The 21,740-nt window shown below is 43.6% G+C and overlaps 1 protein-coding gene across 2 annotated transcripts; it reads left to right on the plus strand.

Moving 5' to 3' along the window:
- The first annotated feature begins 7,254 nt into the window (after positions 1 to 7,254).
- Positions 7,255 to 10,350, plus strand: LOC136528315 (protein SHORT INTERNODES 1-like). Of its 2 annotated transcripts, XM_066521262.1 has the most exons (4): positions 7,255 to 7,947; positions 8,143 to 8,290; positions 8,655 to 9,464; positions 9,622 to 10,350. In XM_066521262.1, the coding sequence occupies exons 3-4, from the start codon at positions 8,801 to 8,803 to the stop codon at positions 10,002 to 10,004; spliced, it is 1,047 nt and encodes a 348-aa protein (XP_066377359.1). In that variant the 5' UTR covers positions 7,255 to 7,947; positions 8,143 to 8,290; positions 8,655 to 8,800; the 3' UTR covers positions 10,005 to 10,350. The 2 variants fall into 2 exon arrangements, with proteins under 2 accessions (XP_066377359.1, XP_066377358.1); XM_066521261.1 differs by having other exon boundaries at positions 7,255 to 8,290.
- The last annotated feature ends 11,390 nt before the right edge of the window (positions 10,351 to 21,740 follow it).

Below are 21,740 nucleotides of genomic sequence, written 5' to 3' on the forward strand. Positions count from 1 at the left end.
CCCGAGAAAAGAGACTCCTCCTCCTCGTCCTCCCCCTCCTCCTCCATCTTCATCAGCGCTGGGAAAACAGAATTCTCGTCGTCATCCTCCTCCTCCTCCTCCACCTCAGCCCAAAACAAGATCAAGGACATCCTCGCAGTCGCAGAAAAGGTCCTTGGATTCGGTCACTAATGCTCCCAAAGTGGACCAACAGAAAAGAAAAAGGCCATTCAGTGGCAGCGTTACCACCTTGATGAAAGAAAAATTTACAGCACACATCTCGAAGGAAGATTGTGTTTGTTTCTTCAATCTCTGTGCCTCACTGCCTTCGTATTTGTTGAAGTCCGAATTCGAAAGGCAAACATAGAATAAATACGCTACAACAAAAGACGAAGAAATACACAATAAAGATTTAAGGAACATATAGAAGTACATCGAAGACAACCTAGGATTAACCATAGAAGAGGCCGTGAACATCTATTATGATATACAAGGGATGGGAACACCGACAATGAAGTATGTAAGGGGCAATCTTTTGGTTTCCAATGACGAGTATAAAAATTTGACAACATATATGCGCCAGTTGCATGAATATTACATGGCTCAAGCAACAGAGACGGACGACTTTGGTTTTGAGGTTATTATCCGTTCGCCACATGTTTTCTATTATCCTGAAGAAGAGAAGTTCGATGTCGAGTGGGAGTGCTTTTTCTAGCTATACCAGAAACGCTCTCTCGATGTTCAAATGTTGACGCTGTGGACTATGTAAGTACCATACGGCGATATTACAATTAACTACTCTCTCGAGACAAATTGTTAACTTTTGAGCACTTCTCATGATTTTATGTAGGTGTATAGCAAAATTTTGCATTCTAAAAAGCAAATGGGATTACATAGACTTCTTGGACCCCTTGTGAGTCAATGAGATGACATGTCTAGGCCTCTATGGATGTGACGTGGAAGACCTGAAACAGAGATTGATTGCTGTTTTCGACGAATTCACGATGAAGAAGAAAACCCACATACTTCTAGCCTACAACTGCGAGTATATGTTCTCGGCTTTTAATTTTATGCTTCTTTTTTCGTTAAGATTATTCGATAATTAGGATTCTGTGATTGTAGCAACCATTTCGTCTTCATTTGTGTCAATCTTGCCAAAAATCTGATCGAGGTGTGGGACTCGAAGAAAAAACCATTTCATCATCTGGATGCACTGGTGGCAATGCTGAATTAGTAAGCGATCCTAATAACATATTATTTTCTAATCACACATACCGCTTTCTAATGTTTCTCCCTTTAATGTTGCTCAGTGTCCGAAGAAGACATATCGGTGGGACGCCGGTCCCATTCAAGGTTGTCGAAATGGAGGGGAAGTACCTGTCACAGCCGGCGGGAAACAATGAATGCGGGTTTTATGTAATGTGGGCAATGCTTCGCTACATCGGTGGGAAATCGGAAGAAGCCGATAAGTTGGTGTGTATAATCCCCATTTCATTTATGTCTGTTAATAATTCAACAAAATAATTTACTGTTCTTCTTTGGATATCATCTTTTTTGAACGACAGCACAAGAAATATAACCACCAAAGGCTGTTAGACATGAAGATCGTCGCACTGCAATCGGAGCTCGCAAAATTCATCTTAGCCGAGGTATTGGAAAAAGATGGAGTATTTTCCATTGCACAATCCATGAGGTACAAGGACCAGTATGGCCCAGAGCGGCTCGCCAGATTATTGTAAGAAGTCCGAGAATATTTCTTTTTTATTTTGAGGGATCGAGATCTGGATAAGAACATTTGAACTGTAACCGTAACATTTGTAATGTTTAATATTGATGGACCTGTCGTCTACGTAGCGTATATAAAGCGAAACCCGATTCCACGAAAAATATAAATTAAAATCAATTATAAAATAATAAAATGCGAATGGGCCATCACTACCGGTTAGCAACGAACCAATAGTGTTGTCTTGCAAAACACTGCCAGTTATCAACAAACCGACAGTGTTGTCTTGCAAAACACTGCCAATTTGAGCCATGAATCGACAGTGTTGTCTTGCTCAACACTGCCGGTTTGAGCCCTCAACCGACAGTGTTGGCTAGCTCAACACTGCCGGCTTGAGCCATGAACCGACACTCTTGAAGCAACCTTTACTGTCGGTTAGGACTACAAACTGGCAGTGTTGTTCAACTAGACACTGTCGGGTGGAGCCAGAAACCGACACTGTTTCCTGTAGATCAGTGTCGGTTTTTAAGAACCGACAGTGATGTCAACCCCCCATCACTGCCGGTATGCCACTGTCGGTTCAAAATCCGGCAGTGAAGGGGGTTTTTGAACCGACAATGATGTCCAGATCTGAGGTAGTGCTCTACAGCTATATATTTAATCGGTTTTTTTAGGTAGTACAATTTAATAAATTTATTAGCTAGTCTGGTCAACCCCCAATTGATAAAATCATAATATGGCACCCAACATGCTGCATATTGCAATGTAATCACTTTATTATGTCATCAAATCCGATCCATTTCAGGATCAATCTCTTTATTTTAGTGCACACCACTATGTCATTTGGACATTTGAACTTTTCCACTGTTTGAATCAATTCTCATCGATGGGATGCCTTGTCGACACTTGCACATTCTTTCCATCATCCTCCCTTTTTACTGAAACGACATAAATCGTCCATGTAACCTGCCCCTAGCTGGTTAGTTGCTCTAATTAACCATTTTTATCACCATCGATCAGACCGCTAAAAGGACTCGCTGATATTGCACTGCAGCAATACAGATGTCAACCACAGTTGAGATGCATAAAAACTTGACTATCCACTCATGTAATTTTGTTCTTAGAGCAAAAACAACGTACGTTACATATTGCACATGCTATGGCTCATCTTATTGGTCTCCAATATATACATAGAGCGTCCTAGCTCAACTGAAAGGACTTGATTTGAGTTGGTTTTCACTATGCACGGTGCTGCATCATGAGGCAAATGCGTACATGGAGCTAGCAACAAATGATATGTAGGGCGCGGCGGGACCCACTAGGTAGAGACCAAAGACCTAAGCTAGCTATATATAAGTAGCTAGCGCTAACAACAAGACTGCTCCCTGTACACGTAGCTAGCTTAACCAACAACCAAAGTGGCTACGAATGGTTGTGTGCGTGGATATATACACATCATACAAAATGCATGTAGTAGTAGGATTGGGATCAGAGGGAGGGAGTAGGAGAAGTGCGTGCAGCTGCTGGAACAGCCGGAGTGGAGGCCCATGCATATGTTTTTGTTACCTGCGCTGTATACTTTGTCGTATGGTTTGCTTTCACGTCACATGTACAGCAGCAAAGAAAATGTATTATGGACTCAAGTAAGGCCTTGTTTAGATTGCAAGTTTTTTCACTCCCTCTTTATCACATTAAATCTTTGGACATATGTATGGAGTATTAAATATAGATAAAAAAATAACTAATTACACAGTTTGATGGTAAATTACGAGACGAATCTTTTGAGCCTAGTTAGACCATGATTAGACAATAATTGTCAAATACAAACGAAAGTGCTACAGTGCCAAATACTGATTAAGGCCTAAGAAAATCATATGGTTGTCAACCTCAAGTCCAAGTTTCAAGAAAGTAGTACTATATAGTAGCCGCACTTGTCAGCGTCAATTACTGCACTAGTTCCATGCTAAACAGCAGCAGAATGTGTGTGGTTCAAGGTGTACTTTAGTTTGATCATTTCGATTACTGGCCAGAGATGGCCCTTTTTCTTTATTATTACACTGCTTCCTTTATTTTTACCGTTTGTTGGGGTCTCATTGCACATGCTCTTTCTCTCACTCTCATGTGTCTAGGTTTATTTTGGCATTCAATTTCACAATAATTGTTCACTATCAATAATTGAATTCCCATAGTTTTTCCCCTATATGCTCCCTTGAAAACACAAATACAATTCTAGGTTTAGAACAAGTCAAACTTTCCTACGTTTGACGAAGACTATAGAAAAAATAGTATCAACATCTATGTCTCTAAATAAGTTTATTATGAAAATACTCCATGATTATTCCAGGATACTTCTTCCATACATGTTAGCATTTCTTTTTATCGATTTGGTCTAACTTAAAATTGTTTCGGTCTTCAGAAAAGGAGAATTACATTCTTTTTAGGGTGGGAGAAGTACCCAGTTTGGACTGGTGACTCTCCGTTATATTGTTGAGTAATTTGGGATATAAGAACAATGACTGTGCAAGTATGTAGATTTACTATAAAATATATTGCATGATGAATCTACTGATATTTATTTGGCACAATAAATATTGATATTTTTTATAAATTCAATCAAACTTAAGATTGATTGGCGTATGAAAAAAAACAAGTTGACACTCTATGTGAGACGAAGGTAGCATAAACTAGGGCCGTTGAAGGCCATGAGCAAGGCGAGCAATCGCTCAGGGTCCCCAAAAAACAGAAGGCCGCAAATTTAGACCCCGTGGCTCAATTACTGCGAGTCTCTATGTTTCAATTACCGCAGTCGCTTTTACGTGACTCTGTATCTCCGTTAGCCCATCGGCCATGCCGTTGTGATCTCGTTTCGTAATTCTGCCGTTGCGCCATATGCAGCATTCCAGCCCCCATCAACGTGAGGGCCCCAATTTACATTTCTCTCTCGGGCCCCAAAACCTGGAGACGTCCCTGGCATAAACTCACAAATATTTACATCAATTCTCAACTAAGGCCCTGTTTGGTTCTCTAGTCCATGGACTAAAAATTTTAGTCCACTTTAGTCCATGAACTAAAAGTGGACTAAAGTGGTGTTTGGTTCCTTGAACTAAAATGGACTAAAATGAAGAGAGATGGCAATAAATGAGAGGCATGGGTGTCCCAAACACCTTTTAGTCCATTTTCACAAGACTCCCTCAAATAAATAAAATAAATTGGCGACGTGATACCAAATAGGGTTCAAAATTCCGGCGAAATTTTGCGAAATTCGGTAATTTCGGTGGTGGCCGAAAGAAAAATTCAAAATTTTGTAATACACTAATACATGTGTTATATAACTTTAGACTCAATTTTTTATTGTTTATATTGCATATTTTTGTATTTAATAGATGCGTAGTCATAAATCATACTAATATTTGTTTAGATTTAAATGTTTTTTTAGAAAAAAACATACTTCATGTGCTAGTCTCTAAAAAAATTTCACCAAAATTTCGGCCGAATTTCGCGAAATTCGGTAGTTTCGGTGGTGGCCGAAATTTTTGCAATACCGAATTTAAAAACCCATTACCAATAAAGTGAACGGCAGGATGGGTACGTGGTACAGTGACTGTCTGAGTGACACGAGAGAGTGACAAGCAAGCACAGAGGCGTTGCGCTGTTGTTCCTCTTTGTTCATTCCCCTGCCGCAGAGGATCCCTGCAGCCTGCTGCTCGCCGGCCCTTGGGTGTGCTTTACATGATGATCAGCAACCTTTTTAAGGCAAGGCGAGATCATGAGGCACTGACAGGTTCTAGACCAGGCCGTGTCAATGCCATGCCATGTCCTCTGCAGCTCTCTGCATCGTAGAGCGAGCAGAAAGCCAGGAGCATATGGTGACAACAAGACAGCAGCAGGTCAAATTTAAATCGCCATGGCCACCACGCACAGCAAGCGAGCACAACAAGCTCGCCTTTCCCCTACCTCCAGCGTTCCGTCCATCTCCATGCATGTCCATGTCCGTGTCCGTGTCCATGTCGTCCATGTCCATGTACATGCACATGCATGAAGCTTCTCTCACTAGTCACACTGCCACTGTTCACGCTCTCTCTGCCTCGCCCTACCGCTGCTGCTGCTACAGTGCATGCAACAGTGTGGTGTGCATGCGCGACGACGACGACGACGGCGAGGGCCCACCGGGTAGCAGCAGCAGGAGGAGCGGCGTCTTTCGCGGCCGGCGGGCCGGAAAGGGCCGCTAGTGGTACTACCCGACACACGCCCCGGATTCCCGCCACGTGGCGAGGCATGCGCCGTCCGCTGGCGCCTAGACGGCCGGGATGGCCCCACGCTACACACCCTTGGGGTTTTAAACTCGCTCAGCTATGGCCACTACGACTGATAGCTAGGCTGAATGAAGCTGGCGCCGTTCCGTTTTCACTTTGCCTCTTTTTTTTTTTTTTTTTTTTGCCTTTCTTTCTTTTCACTGCTCGCCTGCAAAAAAACAGCTTTCTGGTGGTGATATGGCACACACACAGGCGGATGAAAATTCCTCCCAACAGTTTTTGAGAGTGCGTGCAACATTTCCTGTCTGAGATGCGAGGTAGGGGAGGGAGTACTGCTCTACACTATAGCATGCAATGTTTGTCCCAAAAGGATTTTGTTCACGCACCTAGCTAGCCACCAGCCTTCAAATAAAGGTGTTTGGAATATGCATGCATGAATGTATACCAGTGTTCCGCCTGTTCGGTTGGCTGATTCGTATCGTTGCTGGTTCGTTTAAGTGAGATAGAAGTACTGCTGGCTGGTTCACGTGAACAGTGTTTATATGAGAGGGCTAGCCAGCCTAGCCAGCCGCTCCCAGCCGATCAGGCTTGCTGGTACTACTCATGAACTCGGTACATTTTTTTTTGCACATGCAGTTACAAAATTATTTTCCACAGCTCTATGTCATGTGTATATGGTTAAAAATAAACCATTTTGCCATCATCTTTTTTTTGTGAGTATATATTGCTAATTTTTATTAATGCACGTTAATATCAAGATCTGGTGGATCAGTCTTTAGGAGGTGATACTATAATCGTATTTTTTTGTTACAAAAAGGTATAAATACCAAGTACTTCTCTTGCTGCCTTTACTTTCCATGTTTATGTTTCACACTAAAACATCCAATACTCTCTCCGTTCTAAAATAAATGAACTTTTGACTGTAAACCTAAACAAGCACGAACGGAAGGCGAGTACAACATCAACGCATGCACATGTACTCCTATATAAGCTGTTTACTCGGAGGCCCTGTCCAATTGTTTTTGCGTTGAGGATACTCATATATATGTGCTCGAATTGAATTGTTGCAGCTGGTAGGCTCCTTGCTTGTATAGCGTACACATTACTTTTGACCATACCTAGCTAAGTGGAGCTACCTATAAATATAGCGGTGTCCTTGTACTTCGGGAAGCTAGTATCATTTACAACTCACATTTTATTTATATAAAAAATAAAAACAATATGACATACATTCCCTGCTACTGATAACCATAAAATGACACTTGATTTTTCCTCTTCATTTAATCGATAAAATTAACTAGTAATAACAGTTGCATTTTTCCTCTTCATTTAATCGATAAAATTAACTAGTAATAACAATTGCAATGCTTTCTTTCCAGCTGAAAAAAAAACAGTTACCATGCATGCATATGCCAGTATATCTAGTAGAACAGTAGTATATATTTCACCGTCATCTCCTCTCCTGGACATGGACATCAAATAATACAATAATACACTCAGATAACCGGAATAAATAAACAATTCTACCCGGCCAACTGCCAAGTGCTGCAGTGCATGCGAGTTGGGGCCTGCTGGGGGACGGATAGATGAAAGACGACGACCACATCCACCCACACACTGCAAAGGCCTTGTTTCTCCTGTCAGTAAAAATTCCTCCCTGTCCTCTGTCGCCATGTAGTCACGCTGTTATTGACAAGCCATGGATGGCAGGGACAGCTCAGTAATAATTCCACAAAGCCCAAGGTACAAATTGTAAAAAGGAACCGAGGAGGGCAAAGGCAAAGGCAAACTCTCTCTGCAAAAAGAAAAGGGTGAAAAAGAAAATACACACTCTACTACTACCACCACTGCCATATTCACTCTCCATTTCTTCCCTTTTCCTCCTCTTCTCTCATCTCTTTCATCTGGTTGGGTGGAGTGGAGATAAGCTAGAGAGGTGAGGTGAGGTGAGCTGAGCTGTGGGATCGGAGCGAGCAATAAATAGAAATTAAGGTCCGGGCCGCCTCCATGGCGGCGTTTGCAGGCGCCCTCGAATTCCTCCCCTGAACTCTCTCTTCTTCCTCTTCCTCTTCCTCCGCCTCTTTATATAGCCTCCCACCTCATCTCCTCATCACCCCCAAAAAGCAGCTTGCTTGCTTGCGTTCTCTACCACTACTCATTCGGCAACTAACCTCCCTCCTCCTCCAGATACTACTTGTAGAGGGCCGGCGAGGGAGAAAGAGAGGGACTTGCTGCGTGCTTAGACCCCAATTTGCAAGACGCCAAGAGAGGAAAGGAATTAGGCAAGAAGAGGAGGCGGATTAGAGGCGAGCTTCCTATTTTCAGCAAAGGCAAGGTGAGTAGCACTGATGAGTTGGGTGTAGAGTGGTGATGGAGCACTGCAGCTGCAGGTTTATCTTCCTCTCTCGCTCACTCGCACATGCATATATCCCACTCATCAGCACTTCAGCAGCAAGGCTACTCATCCTCATCCTCATCTCCTACGCTTAGCTTGCTTGCACAAATCTCTCTAGGAGCTTCTCGCTGCAGATCTACCACCGATCCATCCTCTACTGAGCTATGCCAATCTATATATGCAGCTCATGCATCTAACCTACTTGCCTTCACACAACCCAACCCCATGCCTGCTTTTTATTCCTTCTTCTGAACCTGCTTTTTATTCTTACTCCCAAGATCTCTACTTGGTTTTTTTGCTGTAGGAGCTAGCTGCTAGGAGGCAGAGAGAAAGAGGGATCGAAGGAAGAGCTGCAAAGGCTAGCTTTTTTGGTGGTGGTGGTGGACTGGTGGTGCACACACTCTCCCTCTCGCTCGTCTTGATGGTGGGTGGTGGTGGCTGCTGCCTCGCATGGCTGGGTTCTCTCTGAGGGGCGGCGGCGGCGGCGGCGGAGGCGGGAGGGGAGGGGACCGGGGCGGCGATCACCCTATCGGCGCCGACAGCCTGTTCCTGTACGCGCGCGGGGCGGCCGCCGCGGCCGCCGACACGGCGGCCAGCGGCGGCGGCGGGGGCGGCGGGATAGGGTTCCAGCTCTGGCACCCGCACCAGCAGGCGGCGGCGGCCGCCGTCGCCGCGCCGCACACGTCGCAGTTCTTCTCCTCCGGCGCCGTCGCCACGGGCGTCGTGCTCGGCTTCTCCTCGCATGACGGGGGCGCCGGAGGGATCGGCGGCGCGGGCGGCGCCGGGGGCGGCAGGGCCGGCACCAGCTGCCAGGACTGCGGCAACAACGCCAAGAAGGACTGCACGCACATGCGCTGCCGTACCTGCTGCCGGAGCCGCGGCTTCAGCTGCCCCACGCACGTCAAGAGCACCTGGGTCCCCGCCGCCAAGCGTCGGGAGCGCCAGCAGCAGCTCGCCGCGATCTTCTGCGGCGCCGCAAACAGCAACAGCGCCAGCGCCGCAGCAGCCGCCGCCGCCGCCGCCGCCGCGAGCAAGCGCCCGCGCGAGCTCGTCCGCTCCCTTGGCCGCTTGCCGTCCGCCAACTCCGCCATGGTCACCACGACAACCTCCTCAGGTAGTCCTCGCTTGCACGGCACACTCCACCACTGACTACACTGTCGTCACACTGTTGCAGCGGACGGCATGACATGGCATAGCGCGTTGTTTAATTATACAATATATATATATAAGTATCTAACCAAATGGTGATCTTGCTCTTGATGCGGTTACAGGCGACGGCGGCGGCGGGAGGTTCCCGCCGGAGCTGAACGTGGAGGCGGTGTTCCGCTGCGTGCGGATCGGGCCGGTGGACGAGCCAGACGCGGAGCTCGCGTACCAGACGGCGGTGAGCATCGGCGGGCACACTTTCAAGGGGATCCTGCGTGACCACGGGCCAGCGGACGACGCGGCGGTGGGGCAGCTGCCGCCGACCTCGGCGGAGTACCACCAGCTGCTGACGGCGGGGCAAGCGAGGGAAGGGTCGTCGCCGGCGGGGAGCAGCGAGGCGGCGGCCACGGTGGCGACGTCGGCGGCGGTGCTGATGGACCCGTACCCGACGCCGATCGGCGCCTTCGCCGCAGGCACCCAGTTCTTCCCTCATAACCCTAGAACCTAGCTTAAATGAGCTAGCTTTGCTGCTTCCATTATTCCTATCGATCCTAGTAGCTTAATTCCTTGATGGTTTCATTTACTTCTTCCAACAAATCAAAGATGATGATGAGCATGAGCTAAGTCATCGTCATCGTCGTCGTCGTGATCAGCAAACAAATTCGAGACAAGAAGAGAAGAGATTTGAATTGTTACTACGTACTACTACTACTACTACTACTACTACTACCCGCATTCGAGTCGTTGATCGATGAACACTAATGCATGATCAATGTAGCATATATAATGTTGTTAGCAGCTAGTGCTAGTGTACTGCTACTTGTTGAGCAATCTTATTTCGAGTTCATTATTAATTGGCCACCTTAATGCAATGCAAAGACAAGAATTTTAAGTGTAGCTTCCTTCTTCTTCAATTCATTATATTCCTCATTCCACAAATGACGGGAGCTCCATTTGACATGCACGTGATTAGTTAGTGCTAGCTACTGTATGTTGTCTAGCTAGTTTAATATAAGCTAATATATATAATCCTCCCATGATGAGTAGTGTATGTATATATAGTAAGTAGCTCGTACTACGTAGATCACACACAGTGTGATTGCTTGCACTAATCTCCTTTTGTTTACATGCATGGGGGGAGAAGCTTCTCCCTCTCTGGATCCATTTGGCTTGTGTAAAGCTGGGCATTGGTGCTTTTTATATGATTTGTTGCATGTTTTGGGCTCTATCGATGCATGCTGTTTTAGTTTGTTCCAGTTTGGTTATTTTGAAGCAACTTGCTGTTCTGCCTTGGGATGGATGAGCAATCAGCTTGTGCTGCTTGCTCCAGAGTCCAGAACACGGGAAAGTACAGCAGTATTTCTATGCATTTTTTTGCAGGGATTGATGTGGCTTTTGGATTAGTACGTTCCTTTGGCTAATCTCGACAATGCTAGCTAGCTGCCTTGTAACATCTTGGCCTCTCTCTCCTCCACCATTTCTTTCTCTCTCTAGAGTACATAGTGGACTTGTCACACCACTGTTCCTCTTTTCCTAGGGGTACTATTTTCAATATTCTTTTGCTGAAGTGACGTAGATCAATGTTGCAGTTCTTTAACAATAAAAAGGAGCTTAGACTATCTCGAACAACAACAACATCCAAAATACAAGACCGATTCGTCCATAACGCTACAGGCAAAAGGTTTAATACCTATTCGATATCTTCTCCAACAACAAGACCTAAAAGAGAATTCTTTCTGCAAATAGGTTTCTAAGAGAGAGGATGCTCATATTTGGGTTGTGTATCTCAGGCAACCTAAAATAGGTCTCCCGTATAGGTACTATGTTGGAGACTGATTTTGAGTCTCTTGCTACCCATTTTGGGTTTAGATGTCCGTATGGGTTTCTTGTTGCAGACGGTCTTATACCAACCAATACCAGTCACATGGAATGATGGAAGAATGTCAACAATGTACATGATTTGTCGTCTAAAGAAACAATGCACAGTACATGGTTTACTCTAAAAAAGCTGTAGGGCTCATCCAATTAAGGCTACATATATAAGCATGCATCAGTCTCTGAGTCCACAGCCAGAATATTACCCTTCTTCACTTGACACACACTTCTCAGTTAACTAGTTATATTTACCCACCCATAAAACTTTGAACAAAACAAACAAAAGGAGCACCTACTTCATACACTTTGGTATGTGATCTCTTGTCCTAGCTTCACCACACGCTCTCTGTAAAATTTGATAGCTCGGCCGGCCTACAGTCCGGCTACATGTAGAGTGGTACAGTGTGTACTGTCCTTGTGCTATACTATACATCTAGCTACTAGCTGTCGTAGCGCCTCATCTCTGCTTTGCTTCTTCCTTTTTCATCTTCTCACTCACAATTATATATATATATATATATTTCCTCTTATTATCAAGAAAACCTCGAAACCTTTACATCTGTACGGATGTCGTTGTTGTTTCTTGGACACCAGCAGGATTGTTGGTAATCAAAAGTTCGTGCATGCATGCTCCTCCGTGTGTGCATTAATTTGATTGCCTCTCTCACAGTCATAGACACACATTATCTACATTATATTGATCAAAATGGTTACATTTGGATTAAGGCCGGTTTCATATGTGCGTGTTGTATATCCAAAGTTTTGCCTAGTTACACTACTGGATTCAGACGCTTTGCCGAGGTTACTCGGCAAAGCCCCAAATACACTCGGCAAAGGCTTTGCCGAGTGGGCCACTCGGGAAAAAATGGCCGGCAAAGCAGCCTTTGCCGAGAGCCATTTGTCGGGCACTCGGCAAAGCTTTTGTCGAGTGCCGAGTCAGCCCTCGGCAAAGAAAACGAGCGGTCACGGCTCAAGAAACGGTGACGGCGGCTTTGCCGAGTGCCAACATGGACGGCACTCGGCAAAATTTTTTATTTTTTTAAATTATTTATCGAGCGCCGCCCGGGCTGGCACTCGGCAAAGTTTTTTGTTTTTATATTTTTTTAAATTCTTTCTTTGCCGAGCGCCGCCTGGGATGGCACTCGGCAAAGTTTTTAATTTTTTTAAAATTTCTTTGCCGAGCTCCGCCCGAGATGGCACTCGGCAAAGTTTTTTATTTTTTTTGTTTAAAAATTTCTTTGCCGAGCGCCGGACGGGTGGCACTCGGCAAAGTTTTTATTTTTTTAAATCTTTGCCGAGTGCTATGGTCATGGCACTCGACAAAGCTAGAAAACGGGTTGCTACATTTTCCAGCTTTGCCGAGTGCAGTGAATATTGCACTCGGCAAACTGACCAAAAACAGTGTTTTTTTCATTTTTTACATTCCATCACGACAAACACAAATTATCACATATATCTCACATCCATCCAAACATGCATCACATATTTATCACATCCATCGCATATATCACATTCATCACATATATCACATACATCAATCCAAACATCTATCGCATATATCACAGTTATCCAAATATACCACTAGTGCATGACAAGTATATCAGAAATCCATCACCAAGTGAACAACAAATGCAAATACAACTAATGCTACTCATCAGAAAGGTGGAAACTGAGTGTCTAGTGAAGGAAAAGCTGGATCAGTCGGAGGCGCATGAGCTGGATTATTTGAACCCTCCGACTGAGGCTGCACAAAGGAGAAGACATTGCATGTGTTAAATACCATGAATATTATTTTTTGAATCATTAAATTCCATTATTCGATGCACGTGCAGTTCAAATTTGCATTTTTTGAAAAAATTCAATTAAATGAAATAAATTAAATAAATATAGTAAACAGTTCAGGAAATGTACCAAATTTTGACATGGAGTACCAAGTACTGTAAGAGGACTACAAAAAAAGTTTGGAGGTCAAAATACAAAAAAAATATGGTTTGCCGAGTGTCATCTTTTGACACTCGGCAAATATGCTCTTTGCCGAGTGCCAGATGGCAGGCACTCGGCAAAGTGTTCCCTTTGCCGAGTGTTCGTGGGGACACTCAGCAAAGAGCGTGCCAATTTTTTTAAAATGTTTGCCGAGTGCCTCTCTGCCCGGCACTCGGCAAAGTGGTAATTTTGTTTTTTTTTAAATACGATGGAGTGCGGTTTAGGGTTTAGATTAAAAAAAAGGAAAAAAATCTTTGCCGAGTGCCCCAATCTGGCACTCGGCAAACTGGCAGCCCTAGTCCTTTGCCGAGTGTCAGGGTCTGGCACTCGGCAAAGAAGTGGTTTGCCGAGTGCCTACCCGCTGGCACTCGGCAAACCTGGACGGCAGGCGGCGGCCGTTACCTGACGCCGTTTTTTTGCCGAGCGCCAAAGTTTGACGAGTGCCTGACACTCGGCAAAAAGGGCCTTTGCCGAGTGTCTGGCTTTGCCGAGTGCCTCACACTTGGCAAAGCCTTGTTTGCCGAGTGTATATCTTTGCCGAGTGCGGCACTCGGCAAAATAGCTCTTTGCCGAGTGCCCGATTTTTAGCCCTCGGCAAAGAAAGTTGCACTCGGCAAAGACCCTGTTTCCCGTAGTGTTACAAGTATAATAGTTTTGTTTCATGTTTGTTCTAGCTTCCTATATATTTTCTCGGTAGTAAGTTCACCTAGTGATCTATTTAATTTGCACTCATCATATACATGGCATAAATTCTAGTGAATGGTTCTTACGTAGAAGCACAATACATATATAAGATGACCTTCAGAGCATATATATCTAACTAGACCAGTAAAAGTTTCTTCAATTAGTTAGTTGGGAATAGTTGGTAGAATTGGAGATACATAAACTGATACTGGGTATAGTGGTAGTGTGTAACTAGCCTCGCTCCCGTGCATGCACAAATCTAAGTAGGAGTGCTTCAAATTTTATCATTTATACACCATTTCGAAGTGTTTTTGGGTTAATGAGAATTCACATCATGCTTCAGACACTCAATGGGGAACAAATGTTTATATGCGTATATGCCTATTTTTTCACCAAGTTAGAATAAGTAGGAATTTAAAATTCTAGAGCAAAAGTGTCCATAAACAACTCAAGTCTGCCGTGCATTTTAATAATGGCAGTACAATCTTTCATGTATATATGGCTTACAGTATAAAATTTTCTGCAGTATATGATGTCTACAAATTAAATTGAGAAACATATATAGTAGTTCTCTATGTGCACTATTTTTATTTTTCTATCTTTTGCAGTTTTGAGCGGAAGTTTTAGAAACATTAACTACTCTAGATAATTCACCACTACCAGAATCAGGAATTGCCTTGACGGCCTAAAACCGTCAAGGAATATAGGTTTACCGCCAAGGTAATTGTTCTTGGTGGCCGACCGCCAAGCAAAGCCCGCCAAGCCTAGAGAGCCAAGGAAAAACGATATCCTTGGCAGCTGACTGCCAAGAATTGTTTCCTTGGCTGCTTGGCTACCAAGGTAAATAGTACGCTGATAAAACTTTCAATGCGCCAAGAAAAGGGTACATCCACCAAGGAAATTTATTTGCTTGGCTGCCGTCGACTGCCAAGTAAACTCTTTTCGTTGGCTGCCTTTGACTGCCAAGTAAACTCTTTTCCTTGGCTGCCTTCGACAGCAAAGAAAAATTCTTTGCTTGGCTACCATCGACAGCCAAGATTTTTTTTTTACTTGACGGCTTTGGATAGCCAAGAAAATACCTTTCCCCTTACAACAGCCAAGTAAATTTCTTTCTTTGGCAGCAGCTTCCGCCAATTTAAACTATTTGCTTGGCCGTCCAAAACAACCAAGTTAATACATTTCCTTGGCAGCCTTCATCAGCCAAGGAAAACAGAATACATTGGCCAAGATAATTCTAATTTCCTTGACAGCTTACTCTGCCAAGCTAACACAAACAAACTCAATATTTTGGTAGCCACAATTCTGATAGCAACAACAATACAAATTATATGTCCAACATCCACTTGCTCAGTACCAGTACTGACTATCCACTTTATATAGGGCAAACATGTCAGCAGCACATGCATCCCGCCTACATATAATCTAGATGGCAGTATCTTATCTTGCCTTCATGTCATCATCACATATTCACAAAAGACTTTGCAAAAGCTCAGCCACACATCATATGTTAGCTGTACTAAAATAGACCAAAAGAAGTCAGCATGACACGATAGGTACTAGGAGTTGCTGGCATTAGTTGGTCCTATGCCAAATCAATTTGCTTCCTGCAGGTCACTGTCGACAATGCAACTATCATCAACGATCGCCTTCGAAGGCTTCCTCATTAGCCTCCCTTTCTTGGTCCGGATCGCCATCACCATTTCCTTCGAAGTCGGAATCATCACCATCTTCATCGTCTTCATGGAAGTTGTTTCCATCATCATCTCTTTCATCAATGTTCTCACCGTTGTGCCTGTCATAAACTGAGTGGGAGCAACCATGTGGGGAAGCAACAGTCTGTAAAATCAGTAAAATCTCCATGATGATGTGCAAACCATGTGCACCTACATAGTTACTACCCAGCCAAGAAAGCAAAGGGGCAGCAACAGAAGGATTACATAGTCCATAATATGAAGAACAGAAGGATTACTTTTTGTCAACTCAACCTAGCAGTACTATGAGCTGTTAAGAAATATGAAGATGGACCTAGCAGAGCATAGTTTTACTTGATCTTTGAATATAGTACTTGATGCTTAAGGAGCTGACCAAATGAACTAAAGGGTATTTGCCAAGCAAAACTGAGGGAAATTAGACAAGTCAAACTAATCTTGGCTACCTTACTATGAACTTAAATCTAAGGTTGCCATTACTAATCAGCAAGAAGCCACCTTTTCACTGCTGCAACTCAAATTGGCATTCTGGCAGCAAACAATATTAATTCTCTAGATGAAATGTCCTCCAGACACAAAACATTAATTGTACAAGCATTCAATAAAATTTGTAACCTGTTGACGACGCGCATCAATACTTTCTAGACGCCGCAACAGCTCTGCAGGTGGTTCTCTTCCAAAATCAGAATACATTATTTGTAATTAAAAAGGCACATGAGTATTACATTCAGATGCATACATAGGAGCATTACCCAAATCAGAACATGTTATTTGCTAGAAGCAATGAAAAAAATATTACCATGATCAACGCACGATTAACACTATTTTCTTCAAAGAGTATCCCATTAGTCTCTTTCAGCTGCTCATTTTCTTTGAGCATCCTATCATAATCAGTAGGATTGATTGGCTTAAAACCTACTGATTTACTATGTATTAGAACAATTGCCTTGTCCACAGCACCATTGCCTATTGGAACACGGCCATTAGCAGGAAAATCATGGATCGACCATAGATAGGCTACACGCATGTTAAAGTTCTTCTTGATTAAAGCATCCTGAGTTTTAACACCACCCCACAAGCTCAACAGTTCATCGACTAAAGGTTGCATCAATATGCTTAGTTTCTTTCCGGGATGTTCAGGTCCAGACACTACAAGGGCAAGAAATATGTACTCTGATTTCATGATTGTACTAGGAGGAAGATTTAATGGAGTAACATAAATTGGCCAGCATGAATAGGGAGCTGCATTTATACTGAAGGGTGTAAAACCATCTGTTGCCACAGCAAGGCGCACATTCCTAGGGTCCCAACCAAAATCTGGGAAGTCTTTGTCAAACTGTTTCCATGCTTCCCCATCACATGGGTGCAAGATCTTACCAGATCTGGATTGCTTGTGAGACTGCATCAGCTTTGCTGTCCTTTCATATGCATACAATCTTTGTAGTATATCTGTGATGGGAAGGTATCGCAAGACTTTATGTGGGACTCTACTATGGCCTTCCTCATAGCGTGAGGTACCACAAACATCACACTTGTCTTTATTTTTATTGTCCTTGTAGTAAAGCATGCAGTTGTTATAGCAGACATAAATTTTTACATATGACATACCTAGACCCTCCAATAATTTCTTTGACTGGTAAAAGTCCTTGGGAACCTTAGATTCTGGAGGCAACAGTTCGTTGATTAGCTCTAAGTTTGCTTCAAAGTGTGCAATTGACATATTGTACTGTGATTTCAAAGCTAGCAAACGTGCCACGACAGAAAGAGATGAGTGTGTTGTGTTTTCATGGACCAGTTGATCAGCACTAGCAACCATCCTATAAAAGGCCCGGGCTGAGGCTGTGAGCTCATCGTCACTTGTAGGTCCATGGTTAACACCTAGGTCAACTAACATATCATCCATGCGATCAGCTTCCTCAGAACTCTCATCACTTCCAACTTCAACATGACTCTCTCCATGTGATGTCCATATTTTGTAGTCATCCCTAAACCCATGTTTACACAAGTGCATCTCTACATCAAACCTTTTATGCCTAGCATAGTTTCGACAAAAGGCACACGGACACTTAATGGTGTCATTTTCAATCAGACTCAACATAGAGAATGCGTGGTCTAGAAACTTATTTGTGTTTTCAATCCACTCATGAGAAGGAGGCTGCCCACGAGACCAACCACTATACATCCATTCACGGTCTACCATTATTCTTGTTCTGTTTTAAAAATAAATTATGTTTCAATGTCACAACAATCTGACACAAATAATAGTCACAGAACAAATAGGCAAATAGAAATAATTTGTCACATACCAACTAAAAATTTTGAAATAGTAGTAAGATTCTTTTCTGCCAAATTAAGGATTGAGTATGCAGCTTAACAAACAAGTGCATTCTAGCCAATGTCTAAAACACTACTGCTATTCAATCAAAATGCATTAGTCAACTGATACTTACTGCTATTCAAACAGAAAGGTTTGCAGTTCGTGGGAGAGGGAAGCAGTGCCTTCTTCAATTGTCCTCGAATCTGATCAGCAAGGTCCCTAGTGTACAATGTGGTGTTACTTGTTCCTCTCCTCAATCCAGTTAGTGTTGATGCACGACAGAGCGAACAGATGATTGGCTCCTCACACGTGGGGACCCTTGAAAAAATTGTGAGCGAGCAAATCAGATTTAAACATCTCTAGTTCACCCTTTTGCTTACCCAGCTACCCGAGGATTCAAACCTATTTTTGGAATAAAAAACTAATCCAGCCTCTATCAACAGAAATCAATCAAGAATCTATCTCATGTGGACTTTATTTTTTCTCACTTCGCAGGGAGCAAGATGAACAAACTGATTCAAGAAAAAAAAGTGTACGTACCAAACAGATTTGGAGGAGTCTGGTCGAGTTGGCGCCAGTAGGGAAGGGAGGGGGCGGCGGCACCGGGAGTGTGGGCGACAGGAGTGTGGCAGGGGAGGGCGCCGCTAGGGTTTCTTCTTATCCATGCGGGAGCTAGGGAAGGAGAAGTGTGGGCGGCGGTGCCAGGAGGGAGGGGAGGGGGCGACGGCGGGAGTGTGGGTGGCGGCGGCAGGGAGGGGAGGGGGGCGACGTTGGGAGGGATGGGAGGGGGTGGCGACATGAGTGTGGGAGGGGGAGGGCGACGGGAGTGTGGGATGTGGAGGGTGCCGAGAGTGTGGGTTGGACCTTATCTAGATGGGTACGTGCATGGGACTGAATTTTTGGCACCTTGGGCGAGAGTGCGATGCGGTATGCTCGCTCATGGGCGCGTTGCAGTTTTGGGCGATGGAAAATTTGCTCATGGCAGCGTTTCGGCATTGACAAGGAAGAGAGTAGAACAAGAAGCTTGGACGATCAGGATCTCAACCTGCTTGTACGCGCCACCAAAGGTCCCTTTCGCTGGTCTGAAACTTGGCTAAAACTGGTTAAAAGCACTGTTCTGTCTGAATTGTTGTGAGAGAAAAACACTGTTCCGGTTGAAAAAAGAAGTCGAACAAGCCAAATATGGGGTAAGCCGAACCAGGGCCAAAGTGTTTAGAGTTAAACTAGAACAAATTCCATTCATACATGTTGTCATACACAGTCTGTTTATGTATAGTTTAAACAGTCTGTATCGGTAGGGATGCAACACATGAGAAACATGTTACAAATGATAGGCAATATAAACGACGAAGAACAGCAGATCAAACGCCGAGGATTTATAATTTTTTGACTTATCCCAAAACGGTGGTTTGCAGGAGGTATATAAAAAGATGGAAACCCTAATAGGTGACGATCCGTACCGCGGGGGGGGGGGGGGGGGGCTCCGCCCCCCGCACCCCCAGACGTCCCTGGGTGCGGTAGAGAAACGTGATGGGCTAACTTCAGCCTCCGCTTCGCTTCGGCCCAAGCCTCCAGGCGACGGGCCTCGCTTCACTCCGTCAGAAGTTAGCCTTTATCTTGTATATAACTGAATTTGGATCACAACTCAACAAAACACGCGCCCAAACAAATTAAACTATAAAAACAATATTTGCATGTTTTTGTTGGCATGTGGCCTAGCAAGATTGAGTTTATGTATTAGAGAATAATTCATTATCTTCTCACTGGTGTGTTTATTTCTTTAATTGTATGATTCAAATTCAGCCCATTAGTGGTCCAAACAGGTGATATTGTGCATCCTTTATATGTGGTTGCTCCATCATGTAGTCATCTTTCGATGTCCGGATTCAATACACTATCATTAGCAATTACGACAGTCATGTCGCAAATCTCACCATTGTTCCCTTCATGAGTGTCGTGTGCCCCTCGATGAGGGCACAAATAGCTTCCTAGTACTAGGCGACTGCACGTACGGTGAGGTGCCAACTGCACATAAGTGGATGACCGTATGCGCAAAGATGTTTGCCGATGGGCATGGAATCGGAGGGTGGAGAAGTGGAGGACATGCACACAATTTGAGGTCGTCGAGCAACAACAGAGGGTAGTGGATGTATATGTTACATTGAGTCAGGGTGTATATACTTATGAGGCAATGACCTCGTAGCTATTAAGCAAGATCGCCACCTAAGAGTTTAAGACAAACTTGTCATACTAACATACAAATGCATGTATCATAAGAAATATCCCTCCAATACAATGGGCAATTAACTTGTTGGCTTAAAATACATATATGAAAATATTAAATTTACTTGGTGGCTCAATAGAAACCGCCAAGAAAATGAATTATTAATTTGGCGGCTCATTAAAGAATGGCCAAGGAAATACCTTGTTTACTTGGCAGCTGATGACAACAGCAAGTAAATGCATGCTTTTCTTGGCGGTTCCTAAAAACAACCAAGGAAACCCATCATTTTCTTGGCGGTTCGTGGAAATAGCCAATAAAACCCATCTTTTTCTTGGCGGTTCATCAAAACAGCCAAGTTAATCCATCCTTTGCTTGGCGGCTTGCATAAACAGCCTAAGGAAACCCACGTTTTCCTTGGCGGTTTATAATAACAGCCAAGGAATTATATTCTCTTGGCGGTTTTCTGCCACTGCCAAGGAAACGTTATATTCCTTGGCGGCTCAATTTTAGCTGTCAAGTAAAATCTTGGCCGCCAAGGTAAATCCAGTTTGGTGTAGTGCACGGCAAGAAGCATTGGCGTGCTGCCTACAATGGAGGGTTCAAAGCCTAAAATACAGTAATATAGTATAGATACTTAGACTACTAGATTTGGCTGATTTTCTGTTAAGCATAATATATATAGAGTAAATTAAATTGCAGTGTATTATGTCCTCCTGCTGGAAAAGGAAGAAGGGTCAACAAGAATGAACTATTATTGTGTAGTATATATATGTGGCTACTAGTCCCCTATGAATTCTAGGATGCGAAACATCCTTAGCGGTAGATTGAGATTGCAAGACTTGTTTTTCTCTTCTATGTTTGAAGGAGATCGACACGCATGTGCAAAACCAATAATAGTACTTGAGATGTTCCAAATTGAACAAGAGTATAAATAACTGAGAAAACTATAATATGACGCCCTCAAACTAGATTCTTACATGCATGGTGTTCTAGCTATTGCAAAACTATGCATTTCTGATATATGTTTGGGACTGCTCCACAAACTCTGTTCTACAAACTTCACCATGAAGTAGCTCCACAAAACTAGAGTTTCTATAACACACTTTTAGGTGCTCTCACAACTCCATCTTTTTTCTGGGGTGAAACTACACTTGTTTGGCTAGAAAACATAAAGTGGAGCGGAAAAGTGTGGCGGAACATTCTCAAACTGGCCCTACTATATATATATCACATAAGTTCAGTATTAATTTGCTAAATGATCAAGCTGTAGATTAATTAGACAATGTTCTAATAAGAAGATTATCTTAACAACTCTCAATAATGAATCCGGCAATTGTATTGTACTGTGTTAGTCGTCGCTCAAGCTGATCTTGCTCGGATTTGTGAAAAGGACGTTACACACACATAGTTCATTATGGAATTATATATCTCCTAGCTAGCTTGATTGATGAT

Source organism: Miscanthus floridulus, chromosome 19, assembly GCF_019320115.1.
Source record: "Miscanthus floridulus cultivar M001 chromosome 19, ASM1932011v1, whole genome shotgun sequence".
Taxonomy (NCBI): Eukaryota; Viridiplantae; Streptophyta; class Magnoliopsida; order Poales; family Poaceae; genus Miscanthus; species Miscanthus floridulus.